Source organism: Acinonyx jubatus, chromosome E2, assembly GCF_027475565.1.
Source record: "Acinonyx jubatus isolate Ajub_Pintada_27869175 chromosome E2, VMU_Ajub_asm_v1.0, whole genome shotgun sequence".
NCBI lineage: Eukaryota > Metazoa > Chordata > Mammalia > Carnivora > Felidae > Acinonyx > Acinonyx jubatus.
In genome coordinates this window covers 28,006,673-28,031,062 of record NC_069396.1, presented here as the reverse complement: position 1 = coordinate 28,031,062, position 24,390 = coordinate 28,006,673, and the positions used below count along the sequence as shown (strand labels likewise).

Here is a 24,390-nt window from a genome sequence, read left to right as displayed (position 1 = left end):
CAGGTGTGACCAAAGGCGTCCACGGGAGCTCACTGGGGGACACCGGTCAGGTCCGGACCCTTTGCTTTTCCAAGAGAGGTTTGGAGTCTGAACGTTTTGAATAGCTTTTCAATGTTGGAATCTGTTTAAAAAGGCAGGACGTGGGCCTGACGCGACGAGGGTCCCCGGGCCACCGGGTTGCGACCGGAGACACGCGCGAGCGAGAGCCGGAGGGTCAACTTACTTGCGAGCCTGCTGCAGGAGGTCATCCTTCCGCTGGACCAGCATGCGCTGCCTCTCGTCCGCAGACTTGGAGAAGCGGCTCCCCCGGGCCTCAAAGTCCTCGCCCTCGCCGGGCTCCGCCTCCACCTCGCTGAAGTCCAAGGCCTCCTCCAGCCGAGGACTGAGGTCTAGGGGCACACGCTTGGTCTGGGCACAGAGGAAGCAGGGGGCCTCTGTGAGCACGGGCCGCCCTCCCGCTAGGACTCCCCGCCCCACCTGAGTGCCCCGAACAGTGTTCTTCTGCACCCACAGGGAGCCAGGCTGCCAGGTGGGGAACCATCGGCGTATGAATAATGGCCGGCGTGGGCTCTGGGAGGCCTGTGCGCCACTAAGAACAGCACCTGACTCACGCCAGATGTTCAAGATTAGTGCAATTTTTTGTAGATGATCACCGGTATGAAAAACACAGACACCTTGAAACTGTACTCTCAGAAAACAATAAAGTTAACTCCAAGTTGATTTACATTCTGGGAATTTTTTGTTCAACTCTACTAACTGCTCTGAAACTTAAACAAGTCTTATCACATTTACTACACAAATTTTACACCCTCACTTGATTCTGAAAACAGAGGCAGGCAGATAAAAAAGGGTAAATTTTTTTTTTAATGTTTATTTCTTTTTGAGAGAAAGTGAGAGAGAGACAGACAGCCAGAGACAGAATGAGCCAGGAAGGGGTAGAGAGACAGGGAGACACAGAATCTGAAGCAGGCTCCAGGCTCTGAGCTGTCCGCACAGAGCCCGACGCAGGGCTCGAATTCGTTAACTGTGAGATCATGACCTGAGCCAAAGTCAGATGCCTAACAGACTGAACCACCCAGGTGCCCCTAAAAAGGGTAACTTCTAAGGATCTTTTTAAAAACAGATATAAGGGGCGCCTGGGTGGCTCAGTCGGTTAAGCGTCCGACTTCAGCTCAGGTCACGATCTCGCAGTCCGTGAGTTTGAGCCCCACGTCAGGCTCTGGACTGATGGCTCAGAGCCTGGAGCCTGCTTCCGATTCTGTGTCTCCTTCTCTCTCTGCCCCTCCCCCGTTCATGCTCTGTCTCTGTCTCAAAAATAAATAAACGTTAAAAAAAATTTTTTTTTTTTTTTAAATAAAAACAGATATAAGATCACAAGACTCTTTGTGTAACAGGACATTAAAATGGGACTCTCTCGGTTTTGGCTAAAGCTCTGAACACTACGGCAATGCCCAGGCGCCCCACACACCTAGGCCTAGTGCCTGAACATTGATGTTCCTGCTACCAGACAGACCCAGGTTGGCCAGTGTCAGCCTAGCACCCACCTCTAGGTGACAAGAGTGTTGAGGTGGAAGAGGCTGAGAGACTGGCACATTTGTAAGATTTCTTGGCGTGTGGCACTTGTTACGCGACCTCACCACCCTTCCCTGCCTTCAGTCAAATGAATGAGGGGACTTCAAGACAGCCATGTGTCCAAACTCCTATTCCCTAGAGTTTGGGGGCTCCCGGGGACTGGTGGTGACTAACACACACAAGGAGTCGAAGAGAAAGACACCTGCTTGTGGCAGATAAAAAAAGGGGAGCGAGTCCAACTTCCACCGATGGTAAGGCCCCACGGTGTGTCCTTCGGGGCGGCCACAGATGCTGGAGGGAACCAGCCTGAGGTTGTTGAAACAGACCCGGCCCAAAGGACCGCCTGGAGGGTGATACGGTCTCCATGAAGGGAGGGATGGTCAGAAAAGGCCTGCCCAAGTTCTGAGGAAGGACAGCTGAGGTAACAACTGTGATACAGTCACACATGTAGCACATGCACACACACGGGATGGTGGGGTCATGTGGCCTGTCCTAACCCGCCCTCCTCCTGAGCCCGACCCTGGAGGAGGTAGAAAGAGCAGCTGGTAAATGCGGGAGATGAAGGAAGGAAACGGATGCGCACCCCCAGTTCTGCTGGCTTCCAAGTAGGCCTGAGCTCAGGCCGGGGACAGACCGCATTCGGTACCAACCAGCACAGCCAGTGCCACGCTTGTGCTACATGGAGGTTTTACTAAACGGACTGTTATCCAAGAACTTCTTACTTGGGAATGACTGGAAACACTACAGAGCACGTTCCTTGTGAAGTAAGTACATTCCCTTCACTGTGCTACAAAAAGTTCAGAAATCTTCCCACTAACTATAAAAACAGAGTTAAAGATCAGGACAGAAAGTGAACGTGCTCTACCCCGAGGGGCCCCCAGCCAGCCCAGCACTCAACTCTAAGCTGGACCTGCTATCCAAAAACCCGGGAATGCAAAACTGAATTCCTTCTCCAGAAGCCAGGTACCACTTTACGAATGCTGCACAATCCAAATATGGATTTGGGTGTGAAAAATTTAACTCAGCAACAGGATCTGAGAGAGTCTTAGTTTCTAGAGCTTCCTGTTTGCAGAGAAAAGCACACAAGGTACGAGGTGAAAGCAGCTTCCATGTCACTCACCCATCAAAGCAGCTGCTTCAGGAAGAGCAGCGTCACCCTGAGCAACACCGCTGGACAAGGCAGCACCAGCGTCAGCCCCCAGCCCCGTGTGTGGGAAACCCCACGTCACAAGCACAGAAGCACAAAGACGGGGTTGTCTGGGGTATTCTCCAGTCTCAAGAAAGTTTCTGGAAAGTGTGGTAATTGATTAAGCAAATGGGAATTACAGACAAAGGGTGTGAACCAGAACCCCCACGGTGGGGGGCTAAGAGCATGGGGGAGGGAGGGCCTCTGCCCTGGAGACCAGACAGAGGAGCTGCCTTTGGAAGGGATGGCCACCTCGACTCACCTAAGTGGATATCCAGGCCAATCTGGCTCCCAAGATAACCACACTCCTCCCCACCCATACACCACTCAGAGGGTCTCATTGGCACGAAGTGCACGGAAGCACTTGGAAACGCTGAGTTGGCCAAGGGAGGTGTTGGGGAGAAGACTTCAACGATTTCAGCTCGAGAGAGCCGAGCCCCAGTCAGCCCCTGTCTGGGTTCAGATGAGTCCAATCACCCAGAGTCCTGCCTGTGCCCAGCTTCCCCGTGCCCCTCCTAGGGCTACTGCTCAAGGTCAAGATGGCAGGGCTGGCCTGGGGACAGCATGACTCCGTTCTCCTCCAGGTCCCAAGGATAATGCCCAGTGAGCGGGCGGTGGCAGGCCCTAGGTGGAAATGCAGGCCATGGCGTGGGCACAGCCGGGTTTGCTAACCTGACATACCAGAGCAATGTGGCACAAGGCCTTCTCTGACACCCCTGAGGCCTCATGCACATCAAAGACAGGACTGAAGACCACTGCCGGGCACTACAAGACTGCCCCCGGTCCCATACTCACTCTCTCTCTCTCTCTCTCTCTCTCTCACACACACACACACACACACACACACCCCGCCCTTGCACACCTTACCTGCACAGAAGCTTCTCCCTCCTCCTGGTCTCCGTTTGGCCTTTCTACAGGACTGTTCAGTGCAGGCCTGATGCCATCTGAGCGCTGCAAGAGAAAAAGCACCACAGACTGTACAGAGCTGCTCAGGGGCTTATGGAACAGGGCTGGAGAAATCCCGGGGTGCAGAGGGAGCTCCGGTCCCCAACGCTATCTGGGCTTTGACAGAGTCTGCAGCAGCAAAGAAATGAAGATGCTACCAAGATCGAAGAGAAGACAAGGGAGCCTGAGTGTGAGTCTGAGTCATCAACTGGCACCGCATTCAGTTTCTCCTCAGTGACAGTGACTGGACGGTGACAGATCGACAGCAGGTAACACTGACTGAACGCTTGCAGAAACTCAACGTGACCATCTCGTTTATCTTAACACCCTATGAAATAGGTACTGTCGTTCTTCTCATTTTTAGCCAGTCTGAGATCTTGGCCACGGCCACAGATGCTCTGGGGCCCTGCCCATCTCCCTGCAGGTCCTGCCACGTAAGTGTGGGCCGGCCAGTTTCTGTAATTCATTGCCTGAGAGCTCACTCTGGCTGCACAAGGTCACTCTGAGCCCCAGTCAACCAGCAGCTGATGGGAAGTGGCATATAAATGCCCCTCCTCACTGCCACTTGGGAGGCCCCAGTGGGATCAAGCTCTAGGCATCCATGACAGTAACCTGCCAGGTAACAAACCCTTACTGGCCGCCTTCCCCGCACCGCCATCTCACAGCCCCACCTGCTGCCTGTTTCCTGCAGCCTTCCCAGATGAACCACTGGCACTCGAATCCTCGTCCCAGGCTCTGCTGCTGGATAATCCAAAGCCAAAAGCCAGGTCAAATAGGGAAGGACAGATAAGGCAAGTCTAATGTCAGCCCATTTGACTCCATGCTCTAGGCTCATTCTCTCTTGAAAGATTCTCAAATTTTCGGATTTTATTAATAGATTTCTACATAGTCTTATACATGAAGTTGAATAATTTCTTGTTAAATGACTCTTGGTCATGTATCTATCCCCTGGTCCTGCCAGGAACCTTGTTTTGAAATGTTAACACTGCGTCAAATCGCTAGTATACATCTGAAACTAATATAACATTGTATGTCAACTCTATTCCAATAATAAAAATGAGAGTAAATAAATCAAATGTTAATAGTTCTTGTGCCCATCAAAGAGGTTATATAATGGGCCAGGAAATGTGACCTTTTAAAAACAGAAGTATCATAGCTATTACAGCTAATGAAAAAAATCCCACCAATGCACAAAGCCAACCGGGGACAGAGGGCATTACCTCCTAGAGCTGGGGGTCAGCTTTGGCCTGCAGCCAAATCCACCCTCCACCTATTTTTATGGATAAGTTTTTCCTAGAACACAGTTATGCACATCCATTCACACACTGTCAGTGCTATAGCAGCCACAGCTGAGATGCGACAACAGGAACCACATGGCTCACAAAGCCTACGCCTATCTGCCCTTTACAGAGAAAGGTTGCCAATCCTCGTCCCAGAGGAACCAAGGTTATGACCTCCTGGACTGGCGAGGGCAGGCTGATGTGGGGTGTGCACCTGTACAAAAAATTACCCAAATACACTTGTCCTTGTCTGAGGATCTGAGCCTCTTTGATGGGTCTACCCTCAAACTTTGGAAAGTGAGGACATTCGTAGAGACCCTTCATCAAATCATGAGTGATATTCAATTAAGTAACTAAAGAGTTAAACTACAGGATTAAATCTCTGTGAAGACAGAATCCACTTTTCATGCATAAAACCCCAGTGTACCTGTGTGGGAAAAGGTACTTGAATCCGTCCTTCTAAAATGTTGTCCGTTGTTATTTCTACCGAGCGTGTCAGCTGGAGGTCCTGCAGCACCAGGTGGTATGGCACCTGGGGAAACATTTCTTGAATCTGATGAGCCTGCAGGAATACAAATATGGAAGCCTTGGAAACGTTCACCTTCAACAGTGACTCCTTGGGGTCATGGTGTATGGCAAGCTCTGAGCACTGAACTCGGCATTCCGCCTTGAAAACACAGGCAAGGCGCCCCTCTATTCTGCAGATCCCCATCAAACCTCACTCATTCTAGCATTTTCCTAGGATGCCAAACAGGTAGCTGGGAACAGCCTCGATTTCGAAATAAAAAGAGCATGGAAATCCAGCTGGATCCCGAAACAGGTTCAATTAGAATATCCCAATTTTAAAAAGTGTTCATTTTAAAGCTCGGTATAATTCAGGTAAAAAAAATGTGTTCCCCTTAAAGAATAATGCCGAAAAGGAACAAATTTCTGATACCACACCCGCATGGATGAAATTCCAATGCATTAGGCTAAGTGAAAGAGCCTGGCTCAAAGGCTATGCACTGTATAATTCCATTTACATGCCATTCTAGAAGAGGCAAAATTAAAGGGACAGAAAACTGGTAAGTGGTTGCCAGAGATTGAAGGTGGGGAGAGGAAGCAATTTTACAAAAGGGCACAATGGAATCTGGGGCGGGGTAGATGGAACTCTTCTATACCTTGAGTATGGTGGTGGCCACACAACCGTACGAATTTGACAAAATACACAGAATCGGATACTACGAAGGGTGAATCTACCCGATGTAAATTATTACACCACCATCAGAAAAAAAAAGATTATAAAGAATGTAAATTCATAACACTAGAGCTGTAGGTTTCAAACCGCCCTCTAGAAACGTCTCAGAGTCCACGTGGGCAGGGCTCTGAGCGGCAGTCTGTGTCTAGGGGAAGATGGCACAGGTCTCCCAGCACACTACCACCCATACTTGCATCAAAGGCCCAGATTTTATTTTTCAGGTATGTACATTAAATGAATGTACATACTTATGTACAATGTACATATGCTTATGAGAATGTACAATGCTTATGTTCATGGTTTTATTGTGGAAAAGCCCCAATGATCAAAAGAACAAAAGAGCAGGAAAAATGTGATTGCTTTCGAGGCATAAGGAAGTCTACCACTGGGGTATTAGCTCCTCAGGAGCACGGTACTGTAACTGAAGAAGGAGAAGGTGTCCAACATCAGGGCCTTGAGAGCAAAGACCAGGGTGAAACACGCACAAAGCTTCGCTTAGTGTCTCACTGGTGTGGGAGGGCTAGACAGGCAGAGCCCAGCAGCGGGACCAATAGCCCCGCACTTCTGGGTCCCCTCAGGGTTTCTATGAACGGGAGCTGATCATTTCCCCTGCCCCAGGGTCAAATGAACACTAAGTGAAGAAGAGTCCATAAAAACCTAGACAATCAGGTAACATTCTTCTCCATTCTTCAACAGCTTCCCCCTCATTTCCCTGAGATTCATTTTACCAGACCAAAGCTTTTCTTCCAAAAAATCCAGTGAATTAAATATTGGATCTTTATAAAAAATGTATGGTTCTAGTAAACTAATTATGTTAAGAATAGGCTATTCCAATCCATCATGGAGCTAGAGAAAGACCAACCGGGGACTATCAGAGAATGCTAAACACACCAACTCCAAGAATAATTCTTATTCCTAGAGGGTTACGTGCCCGTGATTCTGATTTTTTTAGGGAGCAGGCGAGGTGATCCACCTGCAGGACTTCAACAGCTGCCAGACCCCAAAGTCCACACACAGAGCCTGACACAAGCCGGTGGGTGGCCGCATTAGGCAGCCACACTGCAGACCATCTATGTCCATTAGGTTGTCACTCACACACACTGCTGATGTGGCCGAGCACTTCCCTGAGGAAGCAAGAGGCAGCAGGAACCCAGGATTTTTCTGTTATTACCATGGTCAAAAACATATAACCATCCTAACCATTTTTAGGTGTACGGTAGGGCGAACCATATGCACATGACCGTGCGACAGATTCTAGAACTCTGCCATCTTGCAAAACTGAAACCCTGAGGAGCAACTCCCCATCGCCCTCCCCACTGGCCCTTGGCAACCCCCATTCTAATTTCTGTTTCTAAGAGTGAGACTAATTTAGAGACCTCATCTGAGTGGAATCCTGCAGTGTTTGTCTTTCTGTGATGGTCTTATTTCATTTAGTGTAACGTCCCGGAGGTTCATTCATGTTGGGGCACGTGATGGGATTTCCTGCTTTTCTAAGGCTGGCTAATATTCCACTGTATGCATGTACCACACTTCTGGAATCCATACATCCATTCACCTGGCAGACACTCAGGCTGCTTCTGCCTCTTGGTTATCATGAGCCAGGCCTTCTACTTAAACCACGTCTCAACGAAGCGCTGGAGCTGCCTCCGTCCGCCCTCCTAACAGAGGCGAATGCCTCTCTCCTGACCCCACCCTCCAGCTTCCCGTCTTCCTCTTCCATCTTTACTTCCCTGTGTGCACCGCACTTTCCATCTCTCCCTCTCTAGTGATCATTCCCATTTGCACCCCAAGCAGGCTACCACATCTATCTTTACAAAAGACCCACGGGTACTCAAAAGAAGTGAGACCAGAGAACAGAACTCGTACAGCCATGCCCACCGCAGCATGACGCACAAGAGCCCAAAGGCGGAAGCAATCCAAGCGGCCGTCGGCGGAGAGTCACGTAAGCAACGTGTGTGTGGTCTCCACACACGACGGAACACTATTCGGCCTAAGAAGAAACTCTGACCCCTGCTACAACACGGATGAACTCGGAGGACGCTGTGGCAAGTGAAATAAGCCAGGCTCAGAGAGACAAACTGTGATTCCGCAGCTGTTCCTGGGCTGGGGACTGGGTGGATGGACCAAAGGATGAGAGAGCATGACTTCCCTGGATCCTCCTCTAGAACTCTGGAACTTGTGCAGAAAGGACCTGCTCAAAAACCTTCAAAAAAGAAATCTTAAAAGAGCCAAAAGCTCCCCTGACACCACAATCCTCGCGAGCTACCACTTCTACCGCTCCGCCCACTTTTACAACACGCTGCCAGCCCAGTCTGTTTCTTCAGTGCCCACTCATTTCCCAATCTCCCGGGAAGATCCCATCCCTCAGGCCACGGAAGCCGCCTGTTCCTCTGCAGTTAACCAACCGCCTCCATTCTGCCGAATCCAACACGTCCTCCTCCGACCTCACCTTCTAAGAATCCCCACGTGCTCGCCTTGCACCTTCTCCCGGGCTCCCTCCTCCTAGGTCACCATGTGGCTCCTCCCTCTCTGCCAGCCCTTGGCCCGGAGTCCTCTCCTCATCGTGAGCCTCATCCTCTCCCAGGAAGAGACCTGCTCCCCGCCTCGAGGAGCACCTACAGACCGAGAACTCCCCAGTGTCCACCTCCAGCCTGACCTCTTCGGCGAGGTCCAGATGCCTACGTGGCATCTCCATGCGGACGGCTCACCTCTGGCCGGAAGGAAGGCCGAAGCCCCGTCCTCAGTCCTGCTTCCGCCCATCTCGGTACGCGGGCCCATCATCTGTTCACCCAAAGCAAAGTGTCGTCCAGTCCTGTCGGCGCATCATCCCAAAGTGTCTTCAAGCCGCCCCTTCTTTTCATTCTTACTGCCAACACCCTGGTCCAAACCACTCTTTTTTTCACCTGCATTATTGCACAGCCCCCTAACTGGGCTCGTTGCTTCCATCCCTGCCCCTCTATAACCCAGTCTCTCAGAAGCAAATCATTCTGTTAAATGTCCTGTCAGTCCCCTGTGGGAGGAAAAAGGCCTTGAACAACCTTCCAATACTTTCACAATAAGATCTACACCGAGCTGTGGCCTACTAACCCCTGCCATGACCCGGCTCTGCAAAATCAGCGTGCATCACAATCTTGGTCTCTGACTCACTAGGCTCCAACCACAGTGACCGCTGTGCCCCCAGGGCTTTCTCACCTCATGACCTTTGAACCTGTCGGTTCCGCTGCCTCTTTTTCTCCCAACTGCCTCTTTCTCATCCTTCTTGTCTCAGATCAAGTATCAGCCCCTTGGAAAGAACTACTCAGACACCTCCGCTAAAATAGCTCTTACCTCCACCTCTGCCGCATTGCCGGCCTTACTGCCCTCAGAGCACTCACTGCCATCAGCAACGATCTTGTTTGTGTTTATAACCAGTCTCCCCGGCTAAAATCTACACTTCCTGGGAGTGGGGCCCACATCTACCTGGTTTGCCTGGCAGGTGCTATGCAACCGTTTACACTGCATCATGCCTGTCGCAGGAGTGGGCTTTCAGTACAGATTTGTCAAGTACATGAAGATAAAGGAATGAACAAATGAACCAGTGCCTCTCTGAAGTACTGACCAGGCTTACCCAGGTCAGCCAGCAGCGCTATCTAAGCAGGACTAAGGCAGTTAGCATTTTAAGAGTCCTGCATCCATCATCACAATGAACACTAAATTGCAGTGATAACGACACGTTTCTCTAAAACAAAAATACCCGCCGTATGACAAAGCTTTAGAGAAACACAAAGAATATTTGAACAGTATCCTTGAGCTAACAGTATGTGTGCCTCCATATCTCAAGGCATATAGATATATGTGCATACCCACAGACGTGTGTGTGTGCGTGTGCATGCGTGCACACGTGTATTTACTTATTTGGGGGGAGGGAAGGGGACAGGGTCAGGAAAACACATTTAGCAGGTCTCATACAACTTTTAATAAAAGGCCCATCATTCTCTCCAGTCACTAAGTCTCTAAATATTTTTGGTTAGCATCAAGGAGCATCCCAAGATTGGCCTAGATCACAACACAGCGAACCCGGCGGTGCTCAGAAACAGACAGATGATCTGCCACACATCTAAAATGGAAGCTGGTTTCCAAAGCAGTTTCAAATTTGAAAACACATGAACTGAAGTTGTCCCAGCTACTACGTCACACGCCCCTGAAAATCCTGCTATTCGGCCAGAGTGAAGCACACATTGCACAGCGTCCAGCCCCTCCCTGATCACCAACCACCCCGAAGCACGGCGGTCCTTACCATCGCATTCAGCTGGGAGTTGCTGGCCTGTGTAATTCCTAGGATGTTGGTGGTGTGCATCACCTCGACGGAGAAACTCGGCAGCCAACTTGCGATCCGGGACCCTAAGACAAAGAGAACCCAGCACAAGTTAGAGATCTCGTCCCCTGCGTGGTCCAGTCTGGGGTCAGCCGCTCAGGGACCCCAGCTCGTTCCACTGATGGCTTACTGTGTGCCAGGCCTTTTGTACCAAGGGTTTCACACAGATCAGCTCATTGGATCATCGCTACTTTTATACCCGTTTCACTCTTCTCAGAGAAAACTCAGTTCTCATGGTCTTTTGTCCTGAGGGCACTCAGAAGTCAGGTAACTTGCCCAACATCACACAATTATGGTGGATTTGCAACCAGACAGTCAGGTTCCAGAATCCTTCACCACTAGGCCCTCCTGCTTTCCAGATGCCCTGGATCCACAGGTCAATCTGTTCTCCACCTGGCACAGAAGGAAGGCTTTAAGGCTCTACAGCTGCTACGAGAGAGGGGCTTGTGCTCCTGTCACACCGTACACAAATACCACCCACGTGGAGACATCATTTTCACAATTATTTTCATAAGGTATTTTCCATCACATCATCTGATTTAAAGACCTTGGTTTTCTGATTCGATTCGAAATTCTTTTCAAAGAGTTCGACAACACAGGCTTGTGTGTGGAGCCAAGAAGTCGGCGGCTTCTGCCATTTCCCCAAGAAAAGGGGGGACCCTAAGCTAAAGCTCCAAGTATTGGTTAATCAAGCTACCTGTTTAGGAGTTATTTTGCTTTCCTTCACAAAGAAGCACCGAGGCATAGAATATAAAAACAAGTTCAATGACTGTCTCAAGGTCCCGCCCAACAAAACGTGCCTATTAAAAAACTAGGTTCTTATTTCATGTACTTCCCAGGGAGAAACAAAGTTGACTTTTCTATTTTGACTAAGTTTTTAGTACAAATTCATAAGGTAACGGATTATACAGCTGGGCCCCACGTGCAAGATCTGCTAGCGTATTTCCAAAGTCCTACCTGGTAGAGGCCTTAATCGACAGCCAACAAAGCAGCTGCCTCTCAACCCTCCGGCACCCGTGGCCCAGCCAGCCACGCGGCCTCACCTCCTAGTCTCGGAGACCAGACTCTACTGCCCTTCATCCTCCTATGAGGGGTCTCATCAACACACCATGGCTCCCATAATGCTCCACCCCCTGGCAACTCAAATCAGATCAAAACTGCACTCCTCCTGTGATGACGCATAGGGACACAAGTACCCCAATGTTTACAGCAGCACTTTCAACAATAGCCAAATTATGGAAAGAGGTTAAATGTCCATCAACTGATGAACAGATAAAGAAGATGTAGTTTATATATACAATGAGATACTACTTGGCAATGAGAAAGAATGAAATCTGGCCATTTGCAGCCACGTGGATGGAACTGGAGGGTATTATGCTAAGTGAAATAAGTCAGTCAGAGAAAGATACCGTATGTTTTCACTCATATGTGGATCTTGAGAATCTTAACAGAAGACCATGGGGGAGGGGAAGGGGAAAAAATAGTCACAAACAGAGAGGGAGGAAGGCAAGCCATAAGAGACTCTTAAATACAGAGAACAAACTAAGGGTTGATGGGGGGTGGGAGAGAGGGGAAAGTGGGTGATGGGCATGGAGGAGGGCACTTGTTGGGATAAGCACTGGGTGTTGTATGGAAACCAATTGGACAATAAATTATATTTAAAAAAAAAGAACACTCCTCCTAACAAAATCCCAAGGATACCTATTTCATGGTAACAAATATTAATTCATGGAACTCAGTGGTATTAGAAGTGATAAGAATCCACAACTGCTCACTGCAACATGAATTAAAGAAGGATGATCAACCAGCCCCCGGTGTGCAGCCCATGGCTTCAGAATTTTAAGTGGGGTTTTTACTACAACTCCTTGCAAAACTGTAAGGGGCAGAATATTCATATTTTATGGACAAGGAAAAGGCTCTAGCTCTGATTCTGCTTCTGGTACTCACTGGAAAGTCTACTCAATGCTCCTGCATAAGTACTACACCGATGTAATAAATTATCAGCAATGGTTAACTATCATTAAGTGTGGTCCTCACAGGCCTGGCTGAGTCAATATTCATTCCTCCTCTTTCTCCCCCTCCTCCCTGCCCCCATATTCACACAGAATCCAGCAAATGCCTGGCACAGAGTAACTCTCCAGTGCTCTCCATGCCTACCGAACACTTTCAACTGAGATGGAAATATTTCTGTTAAATTGGCCTAGGCAGGGCAATTTATAATTCAACCAGCATCCCCTTAGGGGAGAAACCCGTGGGTACGGTTTTAGAGGTTGAAACTAACCATCAAAGTGGAAGAAGTGATTGTGTTGGTTTAAGCGAGGGCGGCCTTCAGCGGCTGCCACAGGAACCAAATTCTCATCCAAGTTCTCTCCTTGATGGTCCTCCCGGACCCGGTTATTGTCAGCGATATTAAGAGACATTCTGCATGTTGGGCAGGAGGTGTCTTGTTCTAGCCAGGAACGAAGGCAGGAGCTATGGGAAAGTCCAAAATAAGATAAGATATCCTTAGTATTTTTTGTAAGAATTCACCAGAAGTACTCCGAATGTAGCAAATGTGTTGCAACTTTAGCTTCTATTTACCAATAGTGAGATTTAAATGTTGAGAAACGTCTGTTGACATTACCTCTTTACTCATACGCTTCCAGTGTGTTCTGCTGTGAACATTAATCCATCAACATATGTGGTCACCTACCGAGCTCCTGGTCATGACCTGTCTGCAGTAAGACTCCATCACATGGCCCGTCATCTTCCTTTCCAACTCCATTGTCTACTTCAAAATCCATGAGGCTGAATTACCCAACACTCTAGCCTCTTATGTCTTTGAATCTTCTACTGCAGTAATCTGTTCTCACTCTACTTTAGCCACTCACTAACACAGTCACAATCTTGGCCTTCTCTTCAAACTTTTGACTCCAAAGATCTCATTCTAACTAAAGCTCTACTCCTTCCAGTTCACTCCCAAGACCATTATTTGCTGAGAGCACCCGTCCACAATGCCACCACTTCCTCATCTAGCGTCACAACCCCTCAAGTCCTTACTCCCGTCCTCATCTCACTTACCTACAACCCCTCCCTTACACCTGCCACCTCAGCTTCTCCAGCCCTCTGCTATTCATACTCTGGTCTCCCAACAAGGCTGGAAGCTTCTTCTGCCCCCTTTCTCAGAAGATGACAATGCCCTAATTATTCCAGATGGGATAACTACTTGTGCTGTCATTAACGCGAAGTATATTAACAAAACCAAAAAGGTTGGATGATGTGATCTCTAAGGTTTCTTCCTATTTTATAACAATATATTACCTTTCTTCTAAGATTTCAAGAAGGCTCCCCATCCCATAACACATTATCTTTCTTCTAAGAGTTCAAGGAGGGACTGAATAAAAAGTGCTCACTTCCTTGGTGTCATTTTTAGTATCTGCGGACACAGGTACATTTATGAAGGAGAGCCTCACCCTAATGTGATGATCCCCTGAGCCTCTGGCAACCTATCAGTACTTACGTATCAAAATTCTCCTTGAGGCCAAGATGGAGCTATTTCTTACTATCTCTGCTCCAGAAGAGCTTATGACAGTAATGTGACAAAATAATGAGTGTGTACGGCCAACATTATCACACTTGAAATAAACATCACCTATATATAAAGGACTTGTTTGTGATCATTTAATTCAACCAGATAAATGATTATATATTTTAAAAGTTTGTTTCCTTTTCTCATGAGTAAATAAGTAGATAAGTAATTCACACAAGTCCACTTCCCTAATGAACACCCTTAAATCACACCACCGGTAAAATGAGCCTTGTGTGGGACTACAAAAGTATGTTAAGATCCTGGGCACCCTCCAATAATGCCACATTGTGACACACTTTTCATAAGCAAACCTAATTTCATATTCTGCAAAAACCTCCCACATTAAATATAACAGCCTGAAAACTCCAAGGTGAGGACTAGACACAGTTGCTTTAAAAATAAAAGGCTAGACTTTCACAGCTAAAGAAACCAAACTTCAGAAAAAAACATGTATTTTTTTCTATAACTATAATAATACTCTATTGAAAGAGTATTTCTCCTCCATCTAAGTTTGATACTTCAATGTGACAGAATATTTGTTGGACTCTGAATGAAATCTTGCAAATCTATTCTATCAAAACAAATTATCTAGCTATACAATCTGCTAGAATCTAGACATTTAGTTTTATCACAGATTAAAATGAATCTGCCCTTGGTTATTGTAGTGTTAAGCCCGGACAGCCGGCTTTTCTTTTTGCAGTGCAAGTGCCTGCTTTAAGTTTTGACAGCCTAGGCCTTCACTTCAAAGATGACTATCTCGAATACACACAATGCCAGCCACATGACTAAATAAAGAGCCAGCCCCTCCCCTCCCCCCAATTTGTTTTAGAGATCTTGGTTGATTTTGAAAACTGATCAAGTGGACAGGTTGCGTCTTCTCTTCCTGTGCTTTAAACTCATATTCTTATTTTTTAAATTCACCAAGAAAGAGTGAGCCCATGAAGCCCTAGGCCTCCACCCTCCACCCTAATAAAAGCAGAACCCCAGCCCCACACTTTCATCCTACCCACAACCTCACTGTGTGGCCCCAGGTGTGCTATGTGCTTTCTAAGACCTGTACCTATAAATCTTTTTTCCCCGAAGTTTCCTGATGGTTATTGCTAAGGGTGTCTTGCTATTATTATAAGAACCACAAGGGCCAGGGCAGCCCCAATACTGATTATTGATAGGCTGAGACCAGCATGAAACAACTTATCATTCCACAATCCCACTCCCATTCTATTAACCAAAGCTACAAAGTAGGGCAAACCAAGAGGTCCTATTAATGTGTTGTTCACTCAACCAAGACAGATGAGTGTTTTAAAAATTAACCCTTGTGCAGTTAGAAAATACTGAGACAAATGACATAAAAAACGCAACATACCAAAACTTATGGGATGCAACAGAAGCAATGCCTCGGAGGCAAATTTTATAGCTAAAAATGCATAAAAAGAAAAAAGATTTCAAACCTACAGCCTAACTTTGTGTCTTATGGAACTAGAAAAAGAGCAAAGAAACCCACAGCCAGAAGAAGGAAGGCAATCATAAATATTAGAGCATAGGTAACTGAAAATAGAGAACAGAAAAACAATGGAATAATCAATGAAACCAAAAGCTGGTTCTTAAAAAAAAAAAAAAAATCAACAAAAGTGACAATTCTTAGCAGGGCTAAGAAAAAATGCAAATAATTAAAATAAAAAATGAAAGTGTGAAAAAAAAGAAATGAAAGTAGGAACATTATTACCAACCTTATAGAAATGGTAAGGATTATAACAGAATACTAGAAATAACTATAATCTAACAAATTAGAGAATATAGATAAAATGGGTAAATTCCTACCAACAAAGAAACTACCTAAAATGACTCAAGGAGAAATAGAAAATTGCAACAGACTTAAACAAGTAAAGAGACCTGACTCAGTCAAAAAATCTCCCAGAAAGGAAAAACCCAGGACCAGACGGCTTCACTGGTGAACTCTACCAAATACGTCAAGAATGAACCCCAATCCTATTCAAAATCTTCCAAAATACAGGAGAGAAAACTTCCTATCACACACTATGAGGCCAGCATTACCCTGATGCCAAAACCAGACAAAGACACCACAAGAGTATCTCTTATGAATACAGATGCAAAAATCCTCAACAAAATACCAGTGAACCAAAACCAACAGTACATTTAAAAAGATTACATACCATGAACAAGAGGGATTTATCCTAGGAATGCAAGTGTGGTTGAACATAAGAAAATGAATCTGTATAACATACACTAGAACAATAGGAAAAAAAAAATCATACGATAATCTCAATAGAGGCAGAAAAATCACTTACCAAAACTAACCACTCTTTGAAGATAAAAATACTCAGCAAACTAGGAACAGAAGAGAACACCCTTAACATGATAAAAGACATTCATGAAAACGCACAGGTAATATCACACTCAATACTGAAAGATGAAAAGCTTTTCCTCCAAGCTCAGGAACAAGATAAGGATGCCTGTTTTCACCACTACTATTCAATATTGTTCAGCAAGTCCTAGCCAGAGCAATTAGGCAAGAAAAAGAAATAAAGACTTCCGTATAATAAAAAAAAGTAAGTAAAACCAGCTCTATTCACAGATGATATGATCCTATTATAGAAAATCCAAAACCACACACACACACACACACACACACACACACACACACACACTACAAAAGAGCTAATCATCGAATTCAGGAAGTTGCACAGTTATAAGAGCAATATGTAAAAATCAGTTATGCTTCTATACAGCAGAAATAAATAACCCAAACAGGAAATTAAGAAAACAATTCCAGGGGCGCCTGGGTGGCTCAGTCAGCGGAGCGTCTGACTTCAGCTCAGGTCATGATCCCATGGTCTGTGAGTTTGAGTCCCGCATCAGGCTCTGTGCTAACAGCTCAGAGCCTGGAGCCTGCTTTGGATTCTGTGTCTCCCTCTCTCTCTGCCCCTCCCCCGCTCATGCTCTGTCTCTCTCTCTCTCTCTGTCAAAAATAAGTATTTAAAAAAATTAAAAAAAAAGAAAACAATTCCATTTCCAGCAGTATCCAAAAGCATAAAATACCTAGGAATAAATTTAACCAAGGAGATGAAAGACTTGACCCTAAAAACTACAAAGGATTGCTGAAAGAAATTAAAGAATACCTAAATAAAAGGAAAGACATTAACGTTCATGGCTTGGACCACCTAATATTCTTATAACAGTAATACTCCCCAAAGTGATCTACAGATTCAAAACAATCCCTATTAAATTCCAATGGCATTTTGTGCAGAAATGGAAACATGGATTCTCAAATTCATACAGAATTGCAAGGGGCCCCAAACGGCCAAAACAATATGAAATAAGAAAAAGTTGGAGGACTCACCATTTCCCAGTTTCAAAACATACTACAAATTCACAGTAATCAAAACAGCATAGTACTAAAGGCATGCAGGCCATTGGAATTGAGAGTCCAGAAATAAACCCAAACATCTATGGCCAACTGATTTCCACAAGAGTCCCAAGACCATTCAATAAAAACAAGATTCAACAAATGGTATTGAGACTACAGGACAACCACATGCAAAATAATGAAGTCAGATCCCTTCCTCACTTCGTGTACAAAAATTAACTCAAAAAAGGGGTGCCTGGGTGGCTTAGTCAGTTAAGCGTCCAACTTTGGCTCAGGTCATGATCTCATGGTTTATGGGTTCAAGCCCTGTATCAGGCTCTGCGCTGACAGCTCAGAGCCTGGAGCCTGCTTCACATTCTGTGTCTCCCTGTCCCTCTGCCCCTTACCCGCTCACATTCTGTCTCTCTCTCTCTCTCTCAAAGATGAATAAACATTAAAAAAAAAATTTTTTTTAACTAACTGAAAATGGATCAATGACCTAAATATAAGAGCTAACACCATAAAACTACTAGAAGAAAACACAGGGGTAAATCTTCATGACCTCGGATTTGGCACTGGATTCTTAGACTTGACACTAAAAGTATCAGCAACCAAAGAAAAAATAGGTACACTGGAACTCATAATAATGAAAAATCTGTGTGCATCAAAGGACGTTGTCAAGAACCTGAAAAGAAAAGCTACAGAATGAGAGAAGATATTTGCAAATCATAATATCTGATGAAAGCTTAGTATCCAGAATTTATAAAGAACCCTTACAACTTATCAACAAAAAGACAAACAACCCAATTCAAAAATGGGCCGAGGACTTGAACAGACAGTTTCCAAAGAAGATATAAATAGCCAACAAGCACGCCGTTTAACATCAATGGTCATTAAGGAAGTGCAAATCAAAATCCCAATGAAATACCACTTCCCACTAGGATAGCTATAAAATAGAAAAATAAATGTGAAATACAAAGCGTGAAGAAATTAGAACCCTCACACATTGTCAGCAGGATATAAAATGGTGTGGCTGCTGTAGAGAACAGTTTGGTGGTTCTTTAAGAAGTTAAAAACAGAAATACATATGACCCAGGAATTGCACTCTTAGGTGTATACCCCAAAGGATTAAAAACAGGTACTCAGATACTTGTTTAAAAATTTGATCACAGCATCATCTGCAACAGCCATGCGGTAGAAATAGCCCAAAAGCCCAACAATAGGTGAATGGGTAAGTTGCTTAATTATTATAAAATTATCATTTTTTTAATTCAGCCATAAAAAAGGGAATGAAGTGCTGATATTTGCTGCAACTTGGGATTTGAAACCATTCTGCGCAGTGAAGGAAGCCAGTCACAAAACGTAGGATTCCTTTCCTATGAACTGTCCATACTAGGCAAATCCACAGACAGCACATGAGTGGCTGCCCGGTGATGGAGAAAGGAGAAATGGCAAGTGATTACTTTAGCGAGTATGAGGTGTTATTCTGTGATGATGAAAAAGTTGTGAGACTAGAAAGAAGTGACAGTTGCACAACATGGTGAAATGCACTAAATGCCACTGAACTGCACACTTTACGATGGTTAACATGTATGTATTCATACAGCATGTATGCTGTATGAATTTTGCCCTAATCAAAAAAGTAAATCCGAAACTTAACCTAATCTTGTGCTTTACGTTTCTTCTAGACCGATGTACACTCTTGGAGTTCTTCCCAACTGTCTCCCAGCAACTTTGAAGAAACAGGTGTGGATTCTCAGGTCTTCCAATCTCAACTGACAGCAGCACTAGACATGTAGCCGCACAGCCACAAAACCAGAATCCCTGACCAGTCTTCTATTCCTTTCTCACGGCCAATCCGATGGATCTGTCCACTGCTCCCCAACCCTTTTCCACCACTGTGGCCCAAGCTACTCTCAAAATACACCCGAACCACTGCGGCCATTACTAACTAGTCCTCCCGATTTTCTTAGGCTGCAAATCTGATCCCCAACCCCTCGTAAAACCCTTCGATGACTTCTCCCCTCTTCCACTGGCCCTCAAGCCCCTGCAGGGTCTAGCTTCTGCCTGCTTCTTCTGCATCAGCAAATGCCACTCCTTATGATCTAAGCCCCGGGCATATAGAATCTCTTCCCATTCCTTCCACACACCTCATTCTGCCCTGTCTAGAGGATCTCTCTCCTTTTGCTGACTCAACTCCTACTCATCACCAAGAGTCACTTCATCCAGGCTTGAGTCAGATTCCTTTGCTACAAGCTCTAAAGAACTATGTTCCTTCCCCTTAGAGCACTTAGCTCGATTTATAATTATACATTCAGAAACGTGCCTGCTTAATTCATGCTCGTCTCCTCCATTAGGCTGTAAGCTGCATGAAAGCAGAGATCATGTCTGTGCTGTTTCACTCCCAGACCCCAACACAGCACCCAGCACACAAAAAATTCTATCAATAAATGTGTTCAGTTACTGATACTCCAGCTCTAAACCCCTTCCAATATTAAAAAAAGAAAAGAAAAACGATTTGGTAATCTAAAATAAGGAAGGTTAAAGATATAAAGATGAAAACTTTCCCAATATGCAAAAATGATCACTCCCTGGGAGAGGAACAAACCTGTCCCCACATAGAACTGGGGCAATCTTAAGGATTTTCTGAAGATCCTGTGTTGTTATCCCTGATAATACACTCACAGCTCTTCTGGACTGTTCGGTGGTTCTGGTCCAGTCCCCAACTCAGCCCACTTTGCTGGCGTGTTGTTGTGGTGCTGCTTTTGTGCATGTGAAAAATGTAAAAATACACATTCTCTTACCCCAGGGAGCACAGAAGCTGTTTGAAAGCAAGGATTCCCCCACCCCCATCCCTTTCTTTTAAATCTTAACAGGCATATCTGTTCTACTTCAGAGCTTAAATTGACAAGGAGCATGAAGACAGTTAGCAGACCCAGAAATTAAGATGGCGGACTTGTGAGTGGGGAACAGTCCTGCCGTGTAGGAAAGAGGCTGAGGGACAGAGGAGAACCTCCCAAAGCTCCCCAGAGCCCGCACCACTCACTCCACGACCAGTCTGAGGTAACATCCCCACTCTCTGCTAGGACTGGTCGTGAGCCAAGCACAAACACCCACATGCCCTGGATAGGACACCTGTCCCTACTTGTGGAAAAGATGTCCACAGGGCAGTTTCCTCGCGGCCTGCATGGAGTCCCAGCAGATGGCACAGTCGTCATTATTGACAGCCAGCTCCTCTGGAGTTGCAACCGCAAACCTGTAAGAGACGAATGCACCCGGCAGACAGCTCTGTCAATTCCACACACGTTCACAGAGTGCCACTTTACAAACTTCGCCCTTCTGACACCAGTTACCCCTTCTGACATCTTGTTCCGTAAAACATTCCCGACCATCAAGAACACTACACCTGCTTTCTCTTCACAGCCCACTGAAGCAAGAAACTAACTTATACACAGAAACTAACTCTGTCTTAACAACAGCTCCTCTTAATTCCTTCCACATAACACATTAGCTAAAAATGACCTGAGAGAACATTCTAGGCAAACCCCCCAAACAGCCAAACTGTTCCCCTGGACACAAAAAGGATACCCATTAATCTCACATTGTCAGGCTTGGTTTACCCTCAGGTTGGTGAGTGAGACCCTCCTCTGGTGAGGTTAAGAGCGTGTATGTACATAAACACACATGAGTAAGGAATGAGTGAGACCCACTTCATAAAATAGAGGGCAGAAGCCCAAGGAAGCTTCTGCTTAATAATAGTGATGATAAAAATAATGACACAGTAAGAACCACCTAATATTTATTGAGTAGCTACTACATACCCATAACTGTTCTAAGTATGTTACTTGCATTATCCCCGGATCCCTCCCAACAGTTCCAAAAAGAAGGCTCTGCTATCACCCCTAGACAGGAAGCAACTGAGGCACAGAGATTTAAATTAAGTTGCCCCCAAATCACACAGCAACTGCGTGGGGATCCACACCCAGCAGTCTTCCAGAGCCTCCACTTATTCTCCTCACCATTCTGTAAATAGCTTACAAAAGCAGTTCTCATGTAAGCTGGGATCTGTTACTATGAAAGATCTAAAATGAGTGCACTTGGGCAACATCAGCTCAGGCTCGCTCACCTGGCTTCCATGTTCCCAACCACACGCAAGTAGTTCTTGTGTCGCCGGATCCGACGCTGCACTTCGTGGAATAGGTAACGCAGCTGCATAAAGATGACCAAGCTGGCCATGGATAACCAGATGTTGCCAAATAACTGAACAAGAAGGAAAGAGAACAGAATACACCATAAAATGAATGTGAACTTGCTAGTGACAAAGGTTAAGGCGTGCAACAGAAGCTCTTACTGTTGGAAAAGCTGAACTAGAACAATCTTTTGGGAAGCAAGCACATATATTTACTTCACGACCATAAACAATGCACATGCTCTTTGGCCTAGCCATTCTATCACCAGCTGTCTTTTCTCAGGTACTAATCAGAAATTTAAAAGCTTTATGCACAAAGATGTCCATCCATGCAATTATAAAAAATAAAACCAGGAAATGAGCAAAATGTCCAGTAGGGAAATAGGTTCATATAATGTAATAATATATAGCCACTAATTACATTTATTATAAAGTTATATATTAACATCATACTGTATTTTATGTATAATCTTTTAAAAGAATAATTACATGGAAAAATAAGTGAAAAAGGCAGGATAAAACTACCTTAAAAGAACTCATATGTGGGGTGCCTGAGTGGCTTAGCCAGTTAAACAACTGACTCTTGATTTCAGCTCAGGTCATGATCTCACAGTTGGTAAGATCGAGCCCCGTGTTGGGCTCCAAGCTGACACCTTGGAGCCTCTTTGGAATTCTCTCTTTCCCATTCTCTCTGCCCCTCCCCTGCTCGCTCGCTCTCCCCCTCTCTCACTCAAAATAAGTAACAATAAATAAACTTTAAAAAAACACTAACATGTGATAAAAAAAATTATGTAAAGATGTAAAACAGGAAATAACTGAATACAATCTAAACATCCATTACGAAGGTTAGTTAAATCATCATACATCTATATGATGGGATTTTTATACTGAAGGCATTAAAATGGTTTAGAAGAACTGTGGCTAGGGGCACCTGGGTGGCTCAGCCAATTAAGTGTCCGACTCTTGATTTCGGCTCAGGTCATGATCCCAGGTTGTGGGGTCAAGCCCCATGCTGGGCTCCATGCTGAACACGGAGCCTGCTTAGGACTCTCTCTTTCTCTCTCTGCGCCCCCCACTTGACCCCTCCACTGCTCACAGCTCTCACGTTCTCTCTCTGTCTCAAAATAAAAAAATAAATAAAATTAAAAAAAAAAGAACTGTGGCTAGCACAGGACAATAGAAATAAATACATTAGCTAAAAATAAAGCAAAAGTGAACTGCATGTCTAAAATATGATCTCAATTTATGACTGGATATACCTGAATATAAAAACAAAACGTTAACAGTTATCTTTGGGTAACTGTTTCGGGGCGAGGGGATTTAAACAACTATACGTGTTTTTTTTTTTAATATGTTTTCAAAGTTACTTTCAAAAATCAGACTTAGAACTGCTCTGTGTCAGGGCACCTAGGTGGCTCAGAAGGTTGAGGGGCTGACTTCGGCTTAGGTCATGATCTCATGGTTCATGGGTTTAAGCCCCACATTGCGCTCTGTGCTGATGGCTCAGAGCCTGGAGCCTGCTATGGATTCTGTCTCTCCCTCCCTCTCTCTGCCCCTCCCCGACCTGTATTGTGTGTCTCTCTCTCTCAAAAATAAATAAACATTAAAAAAAAAAATTAAAAAAAAAAAATGTCCTGTGTTGGGGTGCCTGGGTGGCTGTCGGTTAAGCATCCGACTCTTTGATTTCAGCTCAGATCACGATCTTGAGGTTCCTGAGATCCAGCCCATGTCAGACTCCCTGTGCTGACAGTGTGTGGAGCCTGCTTGGGATTCTCTGTGCCCCTCACCCACTCATGCAGCACATGCTCTCTTTCAAAATAAGTATTTAAAAAAAATAAAATGGTACAAGCACTGAAAAGAAAAGAAAAGAAAAGAAAAGAAAAGAAAAGAAAAGAAAAGAAAAGGAAAGGAAAGGAAAAAGAAAGAGAAATGTCCTGTGTCTAACCCAGTAATTTTTAAATGCAACTTTAACAGGCTTATAATAATTCAACTGCCCACCAAATACGTTGATTCTCACCATCACTGAAGTGTTAACCATTGAAACAGAGTTTCAAATTTCTTGCACACTAAGTAAAATGTAAACAACGAAGTAGGAGGAATTAAGTACAGGTGCTTTCTTTTTAATTGTAAAGACAGAAAATTTATGAATCCATGAAGTAGCTAACACTGCAAGAGCTCCCATGATCCCCTACAAAGTAACTGCTACATAGAAGTCATAGAAACTGTGTAGCACACTTTCTAATTTCATATTAGAAGAATTCTCAGTGACTTAGTCAGTGGAGTTAACCGAATGTCCTAGAGGGACAGCAAACCCCTCCTCTGGCCGGGCTCCAGCCGAAGAGGCACGCCATTGCTTTCCACCCGGTGGCAGAAACACAGAGGGGCGCAGCTGCATTTATTTTTATGGTCTTTACATCCTTTATCCACAAATGGTGCATTTGCTATGAACTAACCAGGGCTTCTGTTTCTAAAAACCTTTGCTCTCTGTTAGAGCTCCTTCTGAGGAAGCTTACCAACATGTGAATATGATGCATGAGGTCCAGGGACAAGAGAGTGAGTTCCATGACAAAATCTGTGTAATAGACATAGGTTCCTTTTCCTTCCCATGTCCCTTCATGGTTGAGGTCCCAGAGGTGAATTACATATCTGCAATGAACAGGGAAAAATCTTTTCAGTAATTACTGTGACAATTTAA

The 24,390-nt window shown here is 45.2% G+C and overlaps 1 protein-coding gene across 1 annotated transcript in view; it reads right to left on the bottom strand.

Moving 5' to 3' along the window:
• The window catches only part of AMFR (autocrine motility factor receptor), a 44,114-nt gene that overhangs the window by 2,055 nt on the left and 17,669 nt on the right, over positions 1–24,390 (bottom strand). The window contains exons 6-13 of the mRNA XM_027044510.2: positions 24,209–24,341; positions 21,633–21,766; positions 20,652–20,762; positions 12,856–13,046; positions 10,497–10,600; positions 5,411–5,545; positions 3,626–3,709; positions 224–408 (exon numbers count right to left, since the gene is read on the bottom strand). Of these exons, the coding sequence (XP_026900311.1) occupies positions 224–408; positions 3,626–3,709; positions 5,411–5,545; positions 10,497–10,600; positions 12,856–13,046; positions 20,652–20,762; positions 21,633–21,766; positions 24,209–24,341 (1,077 nt within the window). The remainder of the gene's footprint in view (positions 1–223; positions 409–3,625; positions 3,710–5,410; positions 5,546–10,496; positions 10,601–12,855; positions 13,047–20,651; positions 20,763–21,632; positions 21,767–24,208; positions 24,342–24,390) is intronic.